The sequence below is a fragment of the Rhinolophus ferrumequinum genome, chromosome 21 (genome assembly GCF_004115265.2).
Source record: "Rhinolophus ferrumequinum isolate MPI-CBG mRhiFer1 chromosome 21, mRhiFer1_v1.p, whole genome shotgun sequence".
NCBI lineage: Eukaryota > Metazoa > Chordata > Mammalia > Chiroptera > Rhinolophidae > Rhinolophus > Rhinolophus ferrumequinum.
This window is the reverse complement of record NC_046304.1, coordinates 45,164,617-45,188,970: the sequence shown is the minus strand read 5'-3', so window position 1 is coordinate 45,188,970 and position 24,354 is coordinate 45,164,617. Positions and strand designations below refer to the sequence as shown.

The following is a 24,354-nucleotide window of genomic DNA, read 5'->3' as shown; positions in this document are numbered from 1 at the left end:
CCCTTGGGTTGTGACGGACACAACAGAAGAGGCCAAGAGGAGAGGTGAACGCTTCACTTAATCTCATGATTTTTCTGGTTCCTACACTCCAGACGCCAAAGGTTCTTTTGTTCAAATTCAGAACTAAATAGAGTTCATGGAGCTTTTTTTGTTTCAGGGTGGGTTTTTTTTGTTTTATTTTGTTTGTTTGTTTGTTTGTTTTTCTTTTTGGAGGGGAGGGTTGATTACCATGGTAATGCAGTGCTTTCTTCCTCTTTGCTCTCCCTAGAGGAGTGAAAAAAGCAGGGGTTTTCATGCCTGGTCTCACTAGGATTGAGGGAATTAGGTGAAGGCAGCCTCTCTAATCAGCGTGGGCAAAAGTCACTGGTTTGTGGCTGGCCAGGCTGGGCTGAGGTGGGTTTCCAGCCATCTCTCTGTTACCCAAACACAGGAGGCAAATGTCATCTATGGATGAGCTCTACCTGCAAAGTGGGCCAGTGTGTGCCTGTAAGTGTTGTGAAACCTGGGGCAATTCCCTCCAGTGCTGTGTCTCAACTGTTCTCATCTATAAAACGAGAATGAGTGTCAGCTGCCTAAGTCTGATGATGGGGTTAAAATTAGGTCACATGTAAGGCACTTAATGAAGTGTTGGGAACAAAGCAAACATGTAAAAATTAAGTAAAATTAATGTTAGTAAAAATAATAGTAACAATGCCATTTGTTTCACTTGATCAAATACTCAGAAGTGACTTTCCTGTCATTTGTTCACCACTGAAGCTTCCGGCCATTATTTCTCTAATTTTTAAAATCCTGAAGCTCAAGCACCGAGACCTCTTGTGACTTGCTTAGAGTCACCCAGTTGTAAATGCTGGGCTGTGCCCCGAGGTTGCTAAGCAAAACTGAATACAGTGAATGCTGTGTCATATGAAATATGACATTTCCATAGTGAGTGCACTGACAGGTCCCAATGCTCAAGATCTTAAATATCAAAGATAACACCTACAGTCAGTCCCGTTTTAGTAGTTTTCATTTCAGTGATTACAATCAGTTTCCAAATACCATTACCTGTGGATTCTTCGAAGAACAATGTGGAAATAGGATCGTTTGCTGGGTGTGTGTAGGAGTCAGTCATCGGACTTGTTCACCCATAAATGAAAACAATAAGAACTAATGGGCACTGAGGGCTTGCCATATGCCAGTCACTTTGATCTGAACTTGACAGGGATCATAAATTAAACCTTTCAGTTCTGGGAGTGCCACCGTTGTCCCCATTTTACAGATTTGGACGTTGGTGCTCTAAGAAGTTACTCCCACAAGGCTGCAAAGCTAATCAGTGGCCCCTGGCGGGACAGTACTGGCCCTAACAGAGCACTTTACACCAGCACCCCTGCCCCCACCTAACCCCCTCGGAGCTTGGTAACAGCTCAGACAGGTATTTAACCCAAATCATGAGGGAAACCAGGCAGCAACGTGGGATTTTAATCAAAATTCAGATCGCCCACTCCTCCTGGTGGTGACCCTCTGTGCGCGCACTCCCAGATTAGGCTCTCTGGAGTTTGGCATCAGAACCACAATCTCAGAACCCCAGTGAAGGGAGTAGCTGGTGCCAAAGTCAGCAGGGGGATGCTGACAACAAGGCCTTTGCCTCCGTGAAGGTCCCAAACGAGTCCTGAGGATTTGAGGTGGAGACCAGGAAGCTCAGTCTGCACCCCCGCGGGCTTCGAAAACGCCTAGGAGCCGACACACTGCCCTGTGCCCAGGACGGTTCCTAACTGAAGCTGCCCATGCATCATCTGCTGAGTTCAGTGACTTCGGGGTACAGGACTTTGGGATGAGGGTCATGTACTCCCTAAACGTTCGGGTCCCTGTGCTATACGGGGCTCCCCGCGGGGCAGGAACGGTGCACCTGTGTGGACCTCGCGGCCCGCGGCTCCTAGGAGGACGGTGCGCGCGCGCCACCGGCCGGGGATGCTGACTCAGCCCGGCTGCTCACATCCCTTCGCTCAACGCGGATGCTGCTGCAGAAAAGGGGGGAAAGGAGGACACCAGTAGCAACCGGGCCGCCTGTTCCCTGGGGCCACTGCGGCACACACTCACCCCCCTCCCGGAAGGGGAACTGTGGGGGCGCGTGAGTTAACGAAAATGGGGGAAGTGGGCGCTGGAGGAGGAACTTGGGGACCGCGGCGCCGCGCGCGCCGCTCACACCCAAACTGGAAGGAACCTGTTCTGCCAGAGGAGCCGCTGCAGCCGTGAGCGCTACGTGGGACCATCCCGGGCGTCCCTCACCCAACAGCCCCAAGTCCTCAGGGCACCGGCGGCAATGGGCACGGAGGAGGTCTGCGGAAAGGGACACTGCCGGGGCACCCCGAGCGCCCAACCTGGAGTGCTCGGAGAAAGAGTTCAGAACATGCCCGCGCTCCCCACTTGCAGTACAGCAAATTGCCGGGCCCGGTCCAGCCGGCGCGGAGCCGCGCACGGGTGCGAGCTGGGGGAGGGTATACAGGCAGAGCGCCCAGGACCCCGGCGGCGTCGGCGGGGGCCGCCCAGAGCCGGAGTGCGACGCCGTTACCTTCGGTGACCCGCAGACCGCCTCGGGACGGGCGCGCGCCCGGTGCGGACCCGGTCCACGTGGGCCGGCGCGCGCGCTCTAGGCCGGCCCCCTCCTCCGCTTCGCTCGCAGCACATGGTCGGCGGCGGCGCGCCCCCGAGGCCGGCGGAGACCGGCTGCAGCCGGTATAGGATCAGAGAGAGGCAGCGACGCGGGGCCAGGGCGCGGGCAGCAGAACGCACTGCCCCAGCGCAGAAGGCAGAGGTGGGGGGTGGGGGGAGGGTGCGGCCGGGGTGCCCCAGGCGCGGGAGTAGGTGGGGGGCCGGGGCGGGGCGCTGCGGGCGGGCGCCCGGTGACACCCGCCTGAACCAACTTGCGATAGGCTCGGGCCCACGCCCTAAGGAGTTAAACCTTTCTCATGTTACCGAGCGGCTTATAAGGAGGGGAGGCCAAGCCTCCGCCTTATTGGGAGCCTTTTGGGGTTTATTCTCTGCCCTTCTAACTTGGTGAGTTGGTTTTATTATTTTACATGTTTAAAAGTTTGATTGTGGTGTGTGGGTTGTTATATTAATCTGTGTTAGGGGCTTTTTTTTTGCCGGGTGGGGGGTGGGAGGCGGAGGAGAGCACTTAACATCTTAACATTTGGAGAGGTTATTCTGAAAAATATTCTCTGACAGTTGGGAATGCTCAGGGCCACCCGGATGACGCGCTATCGCCAGTGTGGGCAGCGGAGGCGAATGATCCCGGCCCTGGTCCACTTGGGTCCGGAAAATGCCTAAAGGCAGGCTTGGTCTTTGAGTGCCTCCAGACCCGGGTTAGGGGTTCCCGGCCAAAGGCCGAGTCGGGGGCACCGGGCATGGATTTTCCGCTTGGAGTTGCCTGCGCGTCACACGAGCGAAATGTCAGAGGTACATGTCCCAGGCTCGCGCGCACGCAGGGCGGCCACTGAGGCAGCACGAGAGAAAGTGGGGTTCCGTGTCTCGCCCACCAAACACACACAAACGGCGCACCAGTGTGACCCCCCGGGAGGAAGGCAAGTATTTCCCCGCAGAGCACAAGTCCCACACCTTGCCGGTCAGAGCTGTCAGTCGCTGAAGCCTGGTCCCGCTCAACTTCCAAGATTCCCTGAGCTGCCAAGCACAGGAAAGCGCCCCTGTAGCTGAACTGAACACGTCTGCAGCGAGGGAGGATGATTTTTGCAGAGGAAATGGGTTATTTCCTTCTCGGTTTTTTTTTTCTTTTTGTTTTTTAAACTAAATCCCCACCCACCCCAAAGACAGGTGATAGATAGAAGTGTGTTAGGTGGCATATAGAATGTCACCAAACGTGGGGTGGGGTGCTGCGGGTGGGCGCCTTAGTCTTGGCAAAAGTTCCCCAGAGACAACTGGGGAACAGCAATTACAACTTGTCAACCTGGAAGCTAGTTTTGTTTGCACTGTTAGACGCTCCGTACCACCTCTTTCTCCAAAGACATGGTTTCTCCCCTGGGAATGAGATTTCTCAGTGACCTTACTGTTTTGCAAATCATAGTAGGATGAGTGTAGCGTTTGCAAAAAATACCAAATACTTATGCTGAAGTGATGCATCTCCCCATGACCCAAGCACCATTATGTGGCATTGGGGTGGGGGGGCGGTCAATAATACATCCTGCCTGGGACACAGAAATACCTCTTCTCATAATTAAGGGAAGGGTGGCCAAGGGAGGGAGTTACAGTATGTAAATAAACAATGCAGCCAAGTGGAAAAGCTCTTTCTGTCTTAATGAGGACCACTAACCCTGAGCTTTCCTTCTCTGGTTTCCAAAAAAGGGACTTTCTCAGTGGAACTCCTGAAGAGGACACTTAGGCGCTCAGGTCTCAACATTATGATCTTATAAAAGGGTGAAGCAGTTGTATCCAGTGATTCAGAGCTGCTGAGGCAGCCTTCCAGGTCAGGCTGGGGATTTTTTTTTTTTTTAATACAGAATTCAAATGAACTTCACCTACATACAGAATGATTTTGACAACTGGGGCCGGAAACAACTTGTCCAAAGCTGTTATCCAGGCTACACCTTTAAGAAGAATGGCGACTGGCAATGCATTGCCTAGGCTTTGCCTGTGTAGCCACCAGCAGCCACCACCATTTCCATCCAAAGTCTGCATTTTGAACTTTGCTCTGAACAGACCCTGGATTAACACTTTGATGATCTATACTAACCTAATCCATCCTTCATGCCTCAGGTCAAATCTTTTCTCAACAAATCAAATCAGTGGAATTCCCAGGTATAGCAGCTCCACAGACCTTGGCAGAATACTTATTTATATAAAGTTATGACAACCAAATGCTCATAGGACATACTCCAAACTGCCCAGCGTATTTTATTATCCTTCCCTTGGAAGAACATTTGCTGAAGACAAGGTGGCTGCCAGGAACCAGTGTTCAGAATCGCAGTTACATGGTTGAAAGAACCTTCAGACTGCCATGTTTAACCCCTGCTTTCACAGGTGATGGAATTTAGAGATTAAGTGATTTCCCCAGGATTGTGCAGCCAGTCAGTGGTAAACGAATTCACAAATAATACCCACAGGCCTGACGAAGACAAACCCCTGCATGGGCTTTGCCTCACAGGACTCATCATGGGTTGAGAAAGTTTAAAGCGTGGCTTAGAGCACGTCAGGGTCAAAGTCTCTCATAGAATTATAGGTTCTCAGGGGCGGAATCTAGCTCAGCTCCCTCGTTTGCCTGTTGAGGACACTGACCATCCAGGAGTAAAGTGACTGACCCAAGGCCACAGGGTCGGTCAGCTTGCCTCACCAGCTAGATCCCCACACAGTAGTAACTCGTATCCCTTCTCATCACATAAAATCACATGACCATAAAACCAAAACCAGCAGATATTTCCCTATTCTGGAATCTGTAGAGGCTTCTAAGTAACTGAGTTTAGAATTCAGTCCGTACTTTTTTGCTGTAAGCCAGGTGACCTGCTGAATCAGTGGAAGAAAGGAAAGGAGTACAATCCAGGAAAGCACTGATTCTGCAACCAAGAACTTCCTCACTTGATACCTCGGTTTTCTAAGGACAGAGCAGTGCATTGCTTCAGGAGCACCCCGAATCTTGCTTTGTTCAGTAAACTTAGTGAGCACCTACTGTGTGCCAAATGAGCTACCAGGCACTTGGTCTAGAAAGAGCTGCGAACTACCCTGTAGGTTGCTGCCCTGTGTGATCCTATGCAAAATGCAGAAGTTATTACCCAGCACATTTTAGAAACCGGGTTATTCTATTATTCTATAGTGTGGTCTTATCTTCAAAGCCGAATTTTAATAGAACAGAGGAGGCTTTAGAATGATAAAGGCATAAACTTTAAAGCAAGAGTAGGTTCGGGGGAGGTCATGTTTATGGTATTCCCAGTAATAAGGTTCTGTCCTCCAAAAACCCAAGAATGCAGGTGAAAGTTATATTTGGATCTAGCTGCAAGAGGGTACCACAGAGGTAAACAAAGTTGTAAAAATCACAAGGGGATCGAACACCCAGAAGGGGCTCAGAAAGTAAACAGTAGAGCATCAAATGGCTGCCCTCTTCTATCCAGCTGTCATACATCAGATCTCACCAATGTGCCGCCTCTTTTCACCGACCTTACTGAGTACCATCTTGCACGTTCACTTCTTCCTAGCTCCCTGGTTTCACTGGGCCAACAGCTTTTACCTGAGGAATCAGGTAAGAAAAATCAGTGCTGAATACAAAAGTATTAACTGTTAAAGTTGGATGGAGCCTTTAAAGATTCTCCAGAAAAATCTCTGACTAACGATTTGACTAATGAGGAGCTCAGGCCCAGAGAGGTGCAGTGACTTTCACAAGGTCACACAGTTAAGTGGTGAAACAGCTTACAGCCTCTTTATCACATGGGGGTCAAAAAAGCTGTTATCATTGAAAAACGTTGTTTCCTCACAACCTCTATATAAAATATCCCTCTCCCTGGCCTTTAAAATGCTGTCCTGGGGGCTGACACAGCAGGGCTCAGTACACAGGAGATGTGACTCTGGACCATTTTGGTCAAGTCCCTTTCCCTCGGGGCTCAGTTTTCCCATTTTGCAAAACAAGTAGAGTTTTACAAAGAGGAGGTGGACAAGGTGAGCTCCAAATTCCCTTTCAGCTTTATCATTTTGTAATTCCAGCTCCATTCTGGGGCTCCAGGTTGATCCTAACCCTGCCCATCATGCATGTGCCAACCACTGATCATAACAGGCAAAGGAAGAGTGAGATGGGCACCCATCACCACAACTGAAATGTTGGCCTGACATAGAGCCTTCTGAGGACGGGCTGGTAAACTCATCTCCTACAAAAACTCCAGTCTAGTCCTACTCGTCTAAATGCAAGCCAACAAACAGAATCTGTGTCTCGATCCTGCAGGGAGTTGAGGCTAGAGTCTCCAAGAGATTCAGTTTGTCTCATTGGGGCCTTCATCAATTTCACCCCCGTGTTTTCATTCAGGTTGGTCCTGAGCCCTCAGTGAGACTCCAGGATCTTATGGGCACCCTTCTGGGTTAGAACGATTGCCTTGGACTTAGCCACTCAGGCCTACTTGTCAGAAGTGTGCTAAGCTCTGGAAGGACTTGGCTGAATGATTTTAAATATGATGGATTTCAGTGTCAGGTTCCTTATCATTATCATCAACAAGTATTTAAGTCCATGGAGGCAGCGACCATCTCTGTCTTTTCACTATTGTATTCCTGGGGCCTAGCATTGGGCCTGGCACCTGGTAGTACACGGTTGAAAAAAATAGAATAAAAGCTGTGTGCAAGGTATTGGGGGGAGGGGTGGACATACAGAGATATAGGCCCCAGTTTTTGTTGTCCATGAGCTTATAATTTAATTGATTGTAAGACAGACATATAAAAGTAAACAATACCCCATTATTAAATGATACCTGTCACATGAAGAAAGCCCCTGACATTGAGTCAGTCAGAGAAAGCATCATGAGAAATGGATTTTGATGGCACCAGGCCATCAAAAGGTGCCAGCTGTAGAGGTGGCATCCACCTGGGCAAAGGGCAAGGCCACAGGCAAGGAAGGTGGTTAGAACCTTGAGGGCAAGGGGAAGTGTCCGTTTTGGCCATGGCAGGCAAGTCGAGTCTTAGAACAGCAAGAAATAAGGCTACAAAAAAGTGGTTGGGGTTCAATTCTGAGGGAAATTGAAAGTCAGACTAATCAGTGGATCTTATCCTTCAGAAAGAGGAAAGCCATTGCAAAACTGAGCAAAAAAAAAAAAAAAATGCCATGACAACGCAGCACTTCAGAGAGATTAATCGTACAGGACACAGGAGCCAATTAAGAGACCAGTAAAGGAATCATGGGCTTCACAAGGAAAAGCTGGAACCACTGGCCTGGGAGGGGGAGGAAGTGGAAGGGAAGAAGTGTGCTGTAGGCTGCCCACCCCCACTTCCCCTTCTTCCCGCCTGCAACCCTGACAAGTATTCATTCATTCATTCACTCATTCATTTGTTCTTCTAAATCTTAAGTCTAGTACTGTGCTCAGTCCTGCTACAGCTGCCCCATTTCTCAGTGAATTCTGGAAGTCTAATGAGGGAGGGGTGCTGTGATAACCTCATTTGCTCGAGGGCTCCAGGATCCCATCTTAAATCAATTGCTTTCTGGGCTGGGAAACACTAATGACAACTATTCTGTAGCTGCTCAGCTTGTATCTGTTTAACTGCCCTTCCCACCTTCCCATTTGCTCTCAGGAGCCAATCAGTGACACAGTGACACACAATGAAACGCAAAGGCCTTTGCTGCAGAACGCTTAAGCTTCTTAAAGCATCTTATGCCCTGTTTCTTTTTTTTTTTCCTTAGTCATTCATTCGCTTACTCTTTTTTTTTTTAATTTTTTTTTTTTTAATTTATTGGGGTGACAATTGTTAGTAAAATTACATAGATTTTATTCAACTAAATACTTAACAGCAATAGGGTAAAAAGTAAGTATATAGACCTTTCAAAGTACTAGGCTACTGTGGTGCAATCAATAGGATGAATGAGATGAAGTTGGTCAGATTTGCTGCTTTTTAAGAGTTATAAATTCAGAATATTAGATCCTGATACCAGAAATTGGCAAGTCTAGTGGATAAATGAGGTTGTGTCCTGTTGTTTTTCAATTGCCCTTATTATCAATAAAATCTGCCTTAGTACTTGAAATACAACTTACAGCTAAGAAAAGGCTATGCATGCATCCTGAAAACTCACCTGTATATAACTGTAATTGTAGAGAATTCTTAAATTCATGGTGGATTGCCATTAAGACCTAAGACCATGGACTCACGTACTATTATAGATACGAATTTGTAGTTGGGCTAAAACCACTGTTTCAAAGTAGAGGTAATTTCAGGGTCTTTGAACATGACAGTGTTTGTGTGCTAGAGCCCAATGCAGGAGACTTAAACCACCTTCTGTCCAGTGTTCAGTCCAGTGTTTCATCTTACTTAGTGGTGGTACGGTACAGGTCAGCTTGTACTGACGGTTGCAGTTTGAATGGAAAGCCTGCTGAGGTCAGGCTTTAGGGTAACTGACTGTCAAGTTCACATTGGTAGTGCCTGATTCGGTCACTATATTCTAGTAGTAGTGCTCGTGTGCATGGAAATGTCATTGCTAATGCACCAACGGGTGATCAGCTTTGAGAACTGGCTCGTGTCACACAAACCTCCAGAAGACAGAATTCCCATGTTTGGATTTATAGTCACATTCTGTCCCGGTAGGTACATCCACAAGGGACACCAGGTCATAATCAGAATGCTGCTGAGTGGGAAGTGAGATCAAGGAGAGCTAACTGGATGATCTGAATGGCAGAGGCACAAGAGCCATAGGGCGTCTGAAGCACTTCTCCGGGGGAAGGTGGTAGATGTACTTCCTTAACGGTCAGTGTTTGCCTCTCAGCCTGCCTTTTTCTAGGTTTCATTTCCGATCAACATTCCTTTTGGTCACGTCAGTCTTCCTTAACCTAACTTTTCTTCAAGTTCAAGGTTACCACTGATGCTTGGTTTGTTGGCCACTCTGTGTCCTTCAAATTGCCTCTAAGTGTCTGTCCTGATGATTTATGTTATTGGTTTTTCCCATTTAACTGGCAGTTTGTAAGTCTTACTTCCAACTTCTTTGGGGGAATCCATATACAAAGATTATATATATACATACACACACAAGTAGTAATTTGTATACTGGAGGTGCCAAAAAAGTACATATAGACATTTTAAGATGTTATCTTAAGATGTGTTTCTTAAGATGTTATCTTAAAATGTATGTATACATTTTTTGTCACCTTCTGCATGTACATACATATTAAATACTTTATCCAAAGACTTTATTCTAACTGTATATAATTTATACATTCATCAACCTAAGAAATGTCAGTACTCATCTGTCGTGTTTGCTAAAGAGTGTTAGAATCATAAAGCCTCATGCGATGGCTGATCTGAACTTTTTTTTAACTTTTTATTTCAGATTAAGAATGACCGAGAAGAAATCACGGCTTTGTTGCAGAGCCAACGTTTATACTCAAGTGCCTGATGGAGGATGGGGCTGGGCAGTAGCCGTGTCTTTTTTCTTCATTGAAGTCTTTACCTATGGGGTCATCAAGTCATTTGGGGTCTTCTTTAATGACTTAATGGACAGTTTTGATGAATCTAATAGCAGGATCTCATGGATAATATCCATATGTGTGTTTATCTTAACATTTACAGGTTAGTACATCTTCCAGCTTAAACACTATACAGGCATATGCCTCTTTTTAAGTTGCCTAACGACCTAGGGACGGGTTTCCTGTAGGTATGACCTCTGGGCCTCAAGTAAGTTTCTAGCCTCAAGTAATACAGTTTTCAGGGGGTTGACGATGGCAAGAAAGAGAGGAGCTGAAGGGAAAAAAAGCCTTAACTGCCAGCCCTGACTGCCTTCAATTTAACACACATGTATTAAACACCTACTGTGTGCACAATCTTAGGATGCTGTAGATTATGTTGAGGACAGCAGTAAAACCCAGTTCTGGGTGGGGGATGTAGTCATTTTCTAAACAAGCAACGTCGCAAGTATGTTTGCTTGGCTTACTAGGCCCTGGTCTCACAAAAACATGCTTAGGTTGGAAACATGAAAATGTAGCTACATGCAGATGACAGATATAAGCTACACAGGTTATAATTCATCAGCCACTTTGAATTTTCTGTCACATCACTGTCCTCTATTTGGTGTGCATAACTGAGAAGTCACCATACTTTATATCATTTTTATTAAAGTTAAATGCAACCAAGCTAGAATTTGAACCTAAATGGTACCTTTTTGAAAAACAGACCAAAGTAGTGAGTATACAAAATCTTTCAAGCAATCCTAGGAAAGCCCATTTTTATTACACAATAACATAAATTTAATGCATATCTAATTTTATAGGCACTCATGGTGAGTCAAAATCTTTTAAAAATATAGATATGAGTTTTACACTATTCCACTATTACCCTGGCTTCTTTTTAAGGAGCCTGAAGAATATATTTAAATACAGTGGACCACTAAACAATGCAGGGATTAAAGATGCCAACCCTCCACGTAGTCAAAAATCCGTGTATAACTTTTGACCCCCCAACCTTAACTATAGTCATCCCTTGGTATTCGCAGGGGATTGGTTCCAGGACACCCTCAGATATAAAATCCATAGATGTTCAAGTCCCTTATGTAAAATGGCATAAATCAGTCCTCCACATCTATGGAGTCCCATTCGCAGATTGAAAATACTGTTTCCATCCATGGTTGCCTGAATCTGCACATGCATAACCTGGGGATAAGGAAGACCAACTGTACACTTATTTTTAAATTTTTGAGTATAAGTGGACCCGCCCATTTCAAACCCAGGTTGTCCAAGACTTAACTTTAATTCCTGAACTGACTTAAGTAACCATTGCATAAAATGTGTTATAGAGTTCACTGTCCCTCCACGTTCAAGGCTTAAGGAATCTCACGTTATGCTCTTTTAATGCAGCTCCCCTGTCCACTGTCCTGAGCAATCGTTTTGGACACCGCCTGGTGGTGATGGCGGGAGGACTGCTTGTTAGCATAGGAATGGTGGTGGCCTCCTTTTCTCGTGAGGTTTACCACATGTACATTGCAATTGGCGTCATCTCTGGTAAGTGTTTCTCCGGGCTCAAATTCTCCAGATACTTAGTTTGAAGGACAAGGAAGGGGAAGGAGGGACTCAAACCCAAAGTGTATTTCTTTCTCTCTTTCCTTTTCTTCTTTAAAATTAATAGTGTCCCGGGTCAGGGGTTTAGAACTGGGCTGTAGGGACCCCAGGAGATATTGGAACCTATTCTCGATGCCCAAACTTTTTTATGTCTGATTTTTAACGTCTGCCAATGAGAAAGATAACTTCTCTTTTGTGATTGTTTGCTGCCGAAAGACATCATTTTCACAAAGTAAGATTTGAATTTCTTAAGCCGATATTCCCCAAATTGGGGTCTTAGCATCCTGAGCTATAAAGAGAGGGTGCAGTGTGCTGGGCTTATTCTTAGGGGGCTGAGAAAATTTTCTTCCCTGTAAAAGGAGTTCATACATTACTGACAGATGGTGTGTGTGTGATTGTGTGTGATTGTGTGTGTGTGTGTGTGTGTATTCAGTTAATTTTGCACACTGAAATTTTTCATATATTTCTGCACATATCAAAACTTGTTTATTTCCAAATACAAGTCTTATTATATATGAAAACTATATTTGATACTAGTTCTGGCCACTGTGAATTATATATATTTGAAAAAAATGCAAAAAAGCAGAAAAAAATAGAAAACAGTTTTTATACCCCTAGCATCCCGAAACACCTGTTGCAGCTTCTCCAGATCTTTCATGAAACCCATTTTTCTTTACTACAGCACCTTTTTCCAGAATGAATTACTGGCTCCCAGAACTTACGACTTAAAAAACAAACACACAAATCCCAGATCTCTGAATACACCTTTCCGATATCAACTCAATTGGTGTGTGATTCTCACTGTTCTTTTTGACTTTCACAGGTTTGGGATACTGCTTTAGTTTTCTCCCAACTGTCACCATTCTATCACAGTACTTTGACAAAAGACGCTCTGTGGTCACTGCAGTTGCTTCTACGGGAGAATGTTTTGCTATGTTTGCTTTTGCACCAGGTGGGTACATCACAGTAGTTTACATATTAATGTGAAATAGGGGAAGCCTCTCAGGTATTTTTGTTACACTAACTTGCCCACAGTCGGCTACTGAACGACTGTAACTGTATGCATAAAGAAAGGGTATTTCCTTCTGTTCTCCAGCACACTTTTCTCATCTGTCCTCCTTAACTCCCATGTTAGAAATTCAAACATTTTAATACTACTCCAAGTTGACACAAATAGGAAGCTACATGGCGTATCTCCAGTGTACGGCCTGAAACATCCATTCCAAAATAAATAATTTAACAATTTGGGATTGTGCATACGATTATTTCTCTCCTTTGTCACAAGAGCCATATTCAGTGTGCATTTAGATTGTGCTCATAAAGTTGGTTTTATTATCTGTATGTGGCTCATCACACAGTGACATTTTTATCCTTGGTTCAATTCCCTATCTTAAGGTTAACTTGTGAATTATACTAACAAGCAGTAGACAGATAATCTCCGAGACCCAGCTTCATTTCTTACTCTGCCATTTTTGGTGAATGTATCAGTGGATTGCACTTCGTTCAAAAGAGATTCATGTAGAAGTTTTCAGGGGTGATATGTCAGAATGTCTGAAGCTTTTCACATAGTTCAGAAAAATGAATGTATAAGTGCATATAGAGAGATACAGGCAGAGAGACAGGAAAAAAACGTTAGTTGTTGAATTTAGGTGAAGTACAGGCAGGCATTTGGTGGTGTACTTTTCACTATTCTGTCAGTTTCCAATTTTTCCATATCAAATGTTAAGGGGAGAATCAGTGCCGAGTGCCCAAGGGTTAGAACTACACGTCGGGATCAGCTTTGTTCCCTAACACTGGGCATATCGCTGGCATCTGACAGCATTCAAGAAATATTAGAGAAAGAAAAATTAGACCCGTTATGGACAGGTGAGTGTAAAGCACCTGAAATAACCAAGCCTAAAATATTTTGCAATTCTCGCTTTTTCCATATTCATAGGGGAACAAGAGGTGTGAGCAAAACATATGCTACAAAAGCAAGTCCAGCCCCCCAAGAATGTGGGGCTGTCTTGCGAAGCCTATCTTCTGGGTAAACAAGTTACTACCGGTATGTCTGTCATACCTGACTGTCAGCTTCCAAGGAATTAGAATGTAGTAAGATGAACTTCTAATGACCATCATCCCACCTTTTAGGATGACTGTGAAGATACTTTAAGATCTTGTGGGGCCTGCATTATCCTCTGGTCACTGGGGAGCTTTATGCTCCCTTTGGCCATCCCCCTAACCTCACACTCTGGTGTCCAGCCCACCCCTCCAGGCTGCCTCTGGTCAGCAGCCTAGGACCCAACTGACTGGCAGGAAGGAGGATGACTCAGCGGGATAAGGACATTCCGCAAAGTAGAAACTGGAAAACTATCATTTCATTCTGGGATAATCATTGAGCTTTTAGATTCTTAGTTTACTTTGTAGTTAATCCATTGCTACTAAGGATTGAATGTATAATGCTCTAGCTCAAGTTGGAAATTGTATTTATCAAAGGCCAGGTAATAAATATTTTAGGCTTCGTGGACTGCAAGTCTCTGTCAGAACTACTCAACTCTCTGCAGTTACAGCACAAAAACAGTCGTAGACCACGTAAATGAATGAATGTGTCGCCTGTGTTCCAGTGAAGCTTGATTATCAAACACAGGCCGTGGACTGGATTTGTCCTGCAGGCCGCTGTTTGCCAAACCCTGAACTAGGTCAAAAACTAATTTCACTTCTTGTGCCTCTACCTGAAAAATACACCCTCCGAAGCTCTTTTGGAGACCAGGGCTGAAAATGTTTGTTTTATATATAATAATCATTACATACATTTTCTCCTTGATTCCTAAAAACACCAAAACCTAGAATGAAGGATAGTACAGGGTGACTGCATTTACCTTGCTGAGTCAATTTTTTAAAACACAAGTTTTAAATCTAATCCATATTTCTACTCGATGTCTTCTCCTGGGCCTCGTGTCCGTTTCTGACCTTACATGTTATTTCTTCTTCCCTCCGGCCCATCCAAGCATTCACAGCTCTGAAGGAGAACATTGGCTGGAGATACAGCCTCTTCCTCATGGGCCTACTACAGTTAAACATTGTCGCCTGCGGGGCACTGCTAAGACCAATTATAATCAGAGGACCAGGGTCACCGAAACTAACTGGCCACGAAAATCTGAAAGAAGTACAATATATGCTTGAAAATGAGAAAACGCGCACCTCAATAGATTCCATTGACTCAGGAGTAGAACTAACTACCTCACCTAAAAATGTGCCTAGTCATGCCAACATGGAACTGGAGCCGAAGGCTGACGTGCAACAACAAATCCTGGAGAGGACCCCCTCCGAGCAAAAGGATCAGAAAGTCCCATTACTGGACTTCTCCATCTTGAAAGACAAAAGTTTCATTTGTTACGCATTATTTGGTCTCTTTGCAACATTGGGATTCTTTGCACCCTCCTTGTACCTCATTCCCTTGGCCATCAGTCTGGGCATTGAAAAGGACCGCGCTGCTTTTCTATTATCTACACTGGCAATTGCTGAAGTTTTTGGAAGAATCGGAGCTGGCATGGTCCTCAACAGACAGCCCATTCGTAAGATCTACATCGAGCTCATCTGCGTCATCTTATTGACTGTGTCTCTGTTTGCCTTTCCTTTTGCTACCGAATTCTGGGGTCTAACATCCTGTAGCATATTTTTTGGTGTTATGGTTGGAACAGTAGGAGGCACCCACATTCCGCTGCTCTCTGAAGATGATGTCGTGGGAATTGAGAAGATGCCTTCTGCTGCTGGAGTCTACGTCTTCATTCAGAGCATAGCAGCACTGGGGGGACCACCCCTTGCAGGTAACTTAAATACACGAAATCCAAACCCTTGTCTACTGTCCCCTACTGCTGCTTTTTTAAATTTAAAGTTGGACAGGTGGAACATCTGGAGCATTTCTGTACCTGAATCATATTCGTTTAAGATGACACTGTTTGGGCAAGAATATTATTAAGGAAGACAGGAGAATATAAATGGAAATCACATTGTATTATAAAGCAGGCAATGTGATATACGTTATACAATCTATAATGTTTACTATTCCCTTATTAACACTGCTAGCTTCCTGTTTAAGTCTAATAAAAAAAAAAACTACTGATTTTTATACTTCCATAGAATTACAAAGCTGGCAGAATGAGAGATTACCTGAGTAACTCTCTTGATTTAAGTAAGAGGAAACTGAAGAGCAAAGAATGTCAGCCGAAGGTCATATAGTCAATCAGTGACCAAGTCAGGATTAGAACCGGTGTCTACAGCCCAAGCTGCCCAGGCCTTGCCAATGCTAGAAGGGGCACCATAGACTTATGACTTCATGAACCTCTGGCCTTTGGACACCAGCACTAAGGGACTTCTGCACGTCACCTTTCCTGCTTAGGAAGGTGCTCGGGAATTGAGCACAGAGCAACACTCTGCATTTACTCAGGTGGTTACTACAGAGTATTTCCTTGTCGGAAGGATTTGGGTATGTTTCGTACCTTAGACCTGAAATAGGCCCTTCAAGTTATTGTGACTAGAAATCTTACCCCATGTTAAAAGATACCTGAAATGAACTCAAGTGAGATTAACAGAGTGCTTGCCTCTCTGAAGAATATATCACCTTGGCAAAGAAGCGGCCTAACTGTCCTGTGACTTAGATTCTCTACCAGGACAGATTATTAGCCCAAGAAGGCATTTTAGCAACAGTTCCCTCAGGTGCTAATCAGTATGTCTGATTTCGTTCTTCTCCCCCATCTAGAAAAGATTCCTTTCCTACCTTGAACACTCTTTTTTCTTTAGAGAAACAAGGTAAAACAAAGAAGGCGGTTTCTGATGTGGGGTGGGGGCGGGGCGCCTGGTGAGAAGGATTTGTGTCCATGCAGCTAACAGATGCGAATGCTTTCTCCCAGGCCTGCTGGTGGACCAAAGCAAGATCTACAGCAGAGCCTTCTACTCCTGTGCAGCTGGTATGTGCGTAGCTGCTGTGTGCCTCGCACTCGTGAGACCCTGTAAAAAGGGACTGTGCCAGAGTCATCATGCGGGTGAAGCAAAGGCAGAGAGTTACCGTGGGAGAGCTTTACAAGACATACCTGAAGACTTTCTGGAAATGGACCTTGGGAAAAATGAGCACAGAGTTCCTATGAAAGCGGAGCCAGTATGACAGGTGTCCGTCCGTTCCTGTCACATCAGCCACCCTGCTGGCTGGTTGGGAGGGTTGGGGCCTGGGGGACACAGTGGTACAGAGGAGCTGACCGCTCCACTCACTTTCAAAAGGACGTTTTGAAGGAAACGAGTAAGTAACCACCACTACCAACATCCTTTTCTTTCGTCTTAAGTTCTCCTTTTTGCTTGTTTTTTCAGCCAAAACAAAAACAACCCAACACTCTTCCATATATAAATCTGGCTGTATTCAGTCTGAAAACAAAGATACAGGACTATGGTTCACATTCCAATGTTAAAATAGTGCAGTGAATTGGCAAGGTGATTTTAAGAGCTCTCACATGTGATAAACTGCTATCTTGTAAAACAACATCTACCCCAGGTCACTGAAATGTAACTGGCCATTCAAAAAAATCTTAAATCATTTCTAAGTTTTTCAGAAATATGACCAAATTGTATGAAATCCTTTGAAAAATGCTGAGGTTTACATTAAAAAATTATAGCCTCTTAATTTCCAAATATTGAATGGAAATGAAATATACTTTAAGACCAAACACTTGGCTAATAAATGGAGATATATATATATATATATACACACACATATATATATATATACATATATATATATATACATATATATATATATATACATATATATATATATATATATATATATATATACATATATATATAGTCTTGAACTTCATGAATGTGAAGATTCCCAGTTCTTTTTATGGCCTGTCATTACCAGAAATATTTCATACAGAATATACAGAATGGCATTCAAAAATAGGTTTCCTATTGCTTTTAATTATTCAGAAATATGTGATTGTAGTGTCTTTAATTTAAACGACTATTTATTATTAAGTTATTCTAGGATGATTAAAGTAATCAAAAGAAATATAATCTGGGACATAAGCAGCATTTTTACATTCTTTCTGCAATCCTTTAAATGCCTCAAAGAATACTTCTTGTAAAGTTCTTCTCATAAAAGGCCAAGATGTAACGATTCTTCAGTTTGATTAAAGGCAACATGTGCTATTTACAGGGGACAAAATAATGAATAGCAAATTGCCTTAGCATTTTAAAATAATCTGTTCTATCACCTAAGAATACTTGAGGATCTTCTTTGATCAGAATTATATTTCATTGAACTGTTGAAGCATTTCGGTATTTCACACAGGGACATTTATTTTACCATCACGAGTAACAAGTTACGATTTACATCTTAGATAAACCTTGATTGCTCTACATTGCCAGAGTTTTCAGGTCAACTGGTCATTGTTTCTTTGGACTTACCCTACATGTATAGTATTTCTCATTTTAGCAATTTTCTGTAAAGAGGGCAAATGTGAGGAGAGCAGGTGGGCTACTTCTACATACTGATACTCACTCTACAGGTGATGGTCAATGCTCCCGGCTCCATCCTTATTCCTCTTTACTGTTAATTTATGACAACTCAGGGGGAAACAATATTAACAAGCCTAGTTTGGTTAGAGGTACACAAAGCTTGAATATTTCTCTGCACTGAAATCAAAGTGGCATAGTTCATTACCACCTGCTCCATTCTGTACAGCATCTCATCAGCCAGAGAAATAGGACAATCTGTAAACCTTTGGGGAAGGTGGAACAGGAAGTGACAACGTGTCCATCCAAACAAAGACACGCCTGAAACAAGGCGGATGTAGCAGACTTCTGTCACTGCTTGAGGACTTTGAGCTTGTGGCAGTTTTGCAGACTTATATGACTTCAGCACTTTACAACATTTTTTACTATGAATGTTCAATACAGTTTAATATTTATAACTGATTTCTGAGCAATCTGCTTGATGTCCATTCTGTTAACTGCATGAAAAAATGTATGCCAATTTCAGTATGTCCATAATCAAGGTTTTAAACGTTTGGAAGAAAATTAAAAAAGAATTGCTGATTTGTTCTATACTAGGAACATTCTGGTACTTCTAGATTTGCAATAAATGTATAGCTTTTTTATTTAAAGAGACTGATTAGTTTTTTTACTGACTCATCAGCATTCACTCTTTGATCCAAATAAAGTTACAGATACAGCTTCTTTTCTACAAAATCTTTTAACTCTACCATATACATATAAACATTTCCAAGAAGCGTTTGTTGAACTTAATTATTTCTTCAATGAAAAATACATTAATGAAATGATATCACAGTAGCCACAGACCAATAAATAGCTAAGCCTATCAAAAGTAGTAAGTGAAAATATATTCAGTAATAAGTGAAAATATATTCTACATTCAGTTACAGAATAATCCTAAAAATTGTTCTACTTCTAAGTAAATAGCACAGACTCCATGCCAGGGATCGACAAACTTTTTCTGTAAAGATCCAGATAGCAAATAAATTTAAGACTCTGTAGGCCACGTGGACTATCACAACTATTCAACTCTGCTGCCATAGTGTGAAAGCAGCCCTAGACAATATGCAAATGAATGATCATGGCTGGTTCAATAAATGTTTATTTATGGATACTGAAATTTGAATTTCATAAAATCTTCACACATCATGAAAAATGGATTTTTTTCCAACCACGTAAAAATGTAAAAACTAGCTAGCTCGCAGGCTGTAAAGAAACATAGGCAGAGCATTGGATTTGGCCTGTGGACTGTAGTTTCTGAGCCCTGCGCCATGCATCTGTGAGACTGGAATGAATAGGCACCAGCAACGGCACAGCTCTATAAACTAATAGTCCTGAGTGCTAGGAAAGGCTCGCTGTGGTCAAAGTGATTCTTAGAGCATAAGTGCCTAAGATAGGAAAGATCAAACAGCTGAGAGCATATTAATTATCAATTTTCACTTCCTGTGACTAAAGAGAATCTGCTTTAACCTTAATGACTTAATAATGTTTGAGTATAAATGTAGATGGTTTCCCTCCCGAAACATACAATTCCTCTGTTCCAGTAATGATTAAAATCATGTGCTCTTTTAAACACAAATGCATCCTTCAGATAGTGTTTCCAAAACTTCTAACAAAGTTATGGATTATATATTCCACTAGTGTGTAATGTAGCCTTTGCACATTCATTTGCCTTTCCTTTAGCTTAAACATGATGACAAAATAGAAAATGGATTCTAAGTCAGGGTTCCCCTGGCCCAGTTGACCACTGAAGTCACTGGAAGGTATTTATTACATTTAGATTTCTATACTCCTCAACTATTCTAAAATTCCTGAAGAAACTATCATGAATCCTTTTGAAAGGCTCCAAGATAAAAGGCTCACTAACAGCAATTTAGAGTTTAGAAGCTATTGCCTTTAAAATTTTTAAATGGTTATGAGCATTACTTTAAATAACCAATTTAAAGACAAATCAGGCGTGTTACATGCTTAAAGGTCACTCCTATAAGTATACATCGCATTGAGAAAAGAGGCTCTGTGTTTGTCTTCATATTTCTCTTGGATAACAGATGTTTATATAAGGCAGGGCTATGAGCTCCAACAGGTGGGTTATCTTATAAGGCAGGAACCTTGCGCCCCCTGGTGTTCTGTTTCTGTAATGACTCCATCAGAGTGCAGAACAAGAAAAGTGACAAGTTCAGGAACTTGCAACTTCGTTTTTCATGCAAAAAAAAAATCTCTCATATCCAAATCAAAATTACTTCAGTGACTATGGATTTCCTATAAGGTAAATTAGACAGAAAAATTGATATCCCAGAACTCTTTATCTATAGAGGCTTTTACAATAGAGCTCACAAGAGATTATTTTTACTTTTTCAACAAAGATTTAGAGAAAATACAAACTGTGGCCATGTAGTTATAGTATGTACATACCTTTCCAGCAACTCAAGAAAAGAACAAGCACACTAACTATCCTAGCAACGGACTCCCCTAGAATTCGACCAAATTCTTAAGTACCTTCTCTACACTGATGACTGGTTCTAAATCCAGACTTTTCCACTGAGCTCTGGACTTACTAAACAGGCCCGTGATGGCCCCTGTGACAGCAGATGAATGCCAACTAGGCATTTCCAACTTAGCCAGTCCTCAGCAGAACTCTTGATGCTCCTCTCCAAACCTGCTCCTCCACAAATCCTATTGGCTCTACTTCCTAAATATATTCAGAACCTGACTGCTGTTGTCAAACTACCAAGCACCCCGATCCAAGCGAGTACCATCTTAGCTGGATTACTGTAATAAACTGTTTTGCCTGCTTCCAACCACCACACCCTGACCTTCATTTCCACATAGAAGCCTTACAATGATCATTTTAAAGCACAAGTCAGACATGATCACATGTAAAACCAAACACTTAACAATGGGCTCTTCATAGAAGGCCTGATGCTGTCAATTCCCTCCTTGTTCTTACTACTATAGCTGCGCTGGTCTTATTGTTCCTTGAAATCACAAGCCTCAGGCCTTAGCATCTCTGGTTCCCTTTGCCCGGTACACGCTTCCCTAAACATGTACAGGATCTCACAGTACAATTTGGTCTCCTCCAATGTCACCGAGGAGGCATTCCTGACTATCCTACCCCAGAAAGCACGTGTTTCTATCCCTTTACTCTGACACTGTGCTGTAAAATTATCTGTTCACTCTTCTATTATCTGTCTCTTCCACTAGGACATTAGGGTAGCAGTTTTTTGTTCACTGCTACGTTCCCAAGGTTTGGATTAGGGCCTCGAATATAGTAGATGATGATCCAAAAAATATTCTTCAATGAATGAATGAATGAGTTCTTCATTTTTCATTGCCTTTTTCAAAGAAAAATGTTGGCATCTATTCCCAATTACAGCTCGGGAGGGGCTGGTGCTGCTATGAACATTGGGGCCACCATAGTGGACCCTGACAGTGCCGTGCTCAAAGCCTACTGTTCCAACACCGGAGGTGGGTCGCCAAGTGCCCAGTGATAATGTCCTACATACATGGTCAGTGTAGGGAAGAAAACAGGTCCATCAGAGATTAAACAGTGGATGGAAATGAGTACTGGGGTAGGTATGCAAATGAGCGCTCTGCGTTTTAACATATCGCTGGAGCAGATTTGGTTTTAACCTACGCCTAGTAGACATTTTTTCATGATGCTGTCTTTTAAAACAGCTCAACTGGGAGCAAGTGCTTTTCTGAACAACGAACCTCTTTTTCGGTGCTAAAGCAAAGTACTCTGATTTCTGACTTCAAACAACCCCAGATGGCCCCACTTGAACAGAAAAGAGGTTAAAGTTTAACCTCATAATCTCTTCCATAAACAACCTCAAAAAAACTGGTTAGGTTTGTGCTATTTTACTTATGAGGTCAGGCAGCACAGTGAAAAAAAGCAGAACTGGAAATCAGGGAAAGGTGGAATCTGGTCCCGTTTCTGCCATTGGTGTCGTCACTACGCCCAGTTTACGTAGCCTCTATGGGCTTGTTTCCTCATCTGTGAATGAACTCGGCAATATTCACATTATTAACACTTTACAATTCTGCTGTCCAAAACTGAAAACTTATTTAAAGGAAGTACCAGGCTCTTGGCAATAGGAGGCGTGGGTGAAAAACAACCCGCCTTAGAGAACAAGATCCAAATGCCAATCAATACCGACTCGAGACCCACACGGGCCCTTTCGGCTTGAATGTCAACACTCACTGCACTGCCAGGAGGCATGCATGACCTTTTCCTTAAAAAAGTTTCTCTCTCCTATTCATTCCACTTCCAAGTACATCCTTCCATGCAGACTCGAGACTGGCACTGATGTGGAGCTGGGGCTGCCCAGTGCAGTAACCACGGGCCACGTGAAGCTGTTGAGCACTTGAAATGTGCCCCAGCGGAACTGAGTTAGGCTGTGCTGTACGTGGAAAATACACGGCAGAATTTGAAGACTTAGTACCAAACTAGAAAATAATCTCAGTAATTTTTATATTAACGACATGTTGAAATAATATTTTGGATGTATTGGATTAAATACATGATTGAAATTAATTACAACTACTTCCTTTTAAATTTGCTAATGTGGCTACTAGTAAAATTTAAATCACTATGTGGCTCATCTGTGTTTGTATGGGACAGTTGTGCTCTCAATCAGAACAGAGGAACTGCCTGAGATTCAAACTCTTAGAAAGCACTTTGTAAATGCTCTACCCAAGAACTGATTCCACTTACTGCTCTGCTGAAGTCCAGACTCATTTTCCAAGGCCTAGCCTTGGGCGCAGCCCACAGGAGCGCGGACTCGTGAGTGCGGCACGGTGCTCGCCTCCGCGGTCCTGTGGTTCCAGCGCCCCGGAGGCGGAGTCGCAGGCCTGTGCTCTGGGCGCACGGAGGAGACGTCTCCTGAGCAGAAGCAGGGACTCACTGGGGCGCTGGCTCACAGCTGCTGGTCCAGGCGTCTGCTCCCTGCTCAGGCGCAGCTCAGGACACCTATGCAGCTGCCTGCGGGGGAAGGGCCAGCGCGCGGGGCCGTCGGAGGACCCGCAGCTGCCTGCTTGCGTTTTAGTATCCTTGCTCCTCAGAGGGAACAGCCTAGCCTGCTGGCCCTAAAGGGTTAGCAATTTAAAAGTATTCATGTCAGGGGAATTTGCGCTTTACAGAACAAGCTGGACAAGAACCTTCTGTCTAACCTTCCCCATTAAATACCTAATCTTTCCCTTGACTATAGAAATACTACTAATTCCATAGGCGCCAATGTGAACAGCATTTCATACTCCCTTACTTCTAGAATAGTGTTTGGGCTGTGGACTGAACAATTATTATCTTCATTCTTAAATACCTTGTTCATTCAGCATTTAAATAGGAAAATCTGCACAGACTTCAGTTTGTTACTAAATGAAAACCATTTTTAAAACTACAACGATTTATCTATGGGACATAAAATTTAGTTGCAGTAAACAAATTGTATCTTTAAACTCAACTCTTAAGAAATTGTCCAAAAGTACATACAACCCAATAATTACTTATACACAACACGTAAGTGATAATTGCTGAATAAATGCCTGTTAAAAAACTTATGTTTGTCCAATTTTTAACGAGACTAAATGATTCTTTAATACACGATCTTTTTCCTGGTCTCACAGTGCAGAGTAGGTACAAATGGGCATTACATCTTATCAAAATAACTGTGTGGGGACAGAGCCAGGAGTGCAGTTTCCAGGCTCTCGGCCTCACGTGGAAAGGTGCTGGCTCTGGTAGTAAATGGCCACCAACTGTGATCAGATGACCATCAGCTGTGGCTATTTGGCCATCAGCTGTAACCAGTGAGCCATTGGTCACTAATATAACTGCCGTGGCTACGCTAGCAGCAGATGGTGGCTGAGCTAGCAAGAGCAGATTGCAGTTAGCAAGTGGGGTTGGTTGGTTGGCAGAGAAGTGACGGCAGGTTGCAGATCGTGTGGATCCTGTTTCCTGTGTCTCCAACCCAGCCGCCAGCCAGACTATAGTGGTATGACTCCCTTATCTATGGCTCCGTGGGTGTTCCTTTTTGGCCTCACCATATCCTGTGTTCTTATGCAGGGAGCGGGACCAGAGACCCCGCATGACACTTTGCATGACAACTGTAACCCCTAATTTACACAC

At 43.6% G+C, this 24,354-nt stretch overlaps 2 protein-coding genes across 8 annotated transcripts in view; one reads left to right on the top strand and one right to left on the bottom strand.

Annotated features, from left to right (window-relative positions):
- The window catches only part of ARSG (arylsulfatase G), a 95,352-nt gene extending 72,066 nt beyond the window's left edge, over positions 1-23,286 (bottom strand). The window contains exon 1 of the mRNA XM_033090530.1: positions 22,948-23,286. The gene's annotated coding sequence lies outside the window, so the exon portion shown is untranslated. The remainder of the gene's footprint in view (positions 1-22,947) is intronic.
- SLC16A6 (solute carrier family 16 member 6) lies at positions 1,556-17,442 on the top strand. Of its 7 annotated transcripts, none has more exons than XM_033090535.1 (7): positions 2,900-3,033; positions 9,250-9,385; positions 9,989-10,227; positions 11,508-11,651; positions 12,532-12,660; positions 14,696-15,514; positions 16,598-17,442. In XM_033090535.1, exons 3-7 carry the CDS (start codon positions 9,996-9,998, stop codon positions 16,846-16,848), a joined length of 1,575 nt encoding a protein of 524 aa, XP_032946426.1. In that variant the 5' UTR covers positions 2,900-3,033; positions 9,250-9,385; positions 9,989-9,995; the 3' UTR covers positions 16,849-17,442. The 7 variants fall into 7 exon arrangements, with proteins under 7 accessions (XP_032946422.1, XP_032946426.1, XP_032946424.1 ...); XM_033090533.1 differs by having other exon boundaries at positions 9,250-9,408; XM_033090537.1 differs by lacking the exon at positions 9,250-9,385 and adding an exon at positions 4,336-4,456 and having other exon boundaries at positions 2,962-3,033.
- Positions 23,287-24,354: the final 1,068 nt, after the last annotated feature.

Excerpts from the sequence above, each read along its gene's own strand:
- SLC16A6 (XM_033090531.1), top strand. The coding sequence starts at position 2,300 with ATGGGCACGGAGGAGGTCTGCGGAAAGGGACACTGCCGGGGCACCCCG. Across the intron at positions 12,661-14,695 it reads TATGTTTGCTTTTGCACCAG|CATTCACAGCTCTGAAGGAG; the intron begins GTGGGTACATCA and ends GGCCCATCCAAG. Across the intron at positions 15,515-16,597 it reads GGGGGGACCACCCCTTGCAG|GCCTGCTGGTGGACCAAAGC; the intron begins GTAACTTAAATA and ends GCTTTCTCCCAG.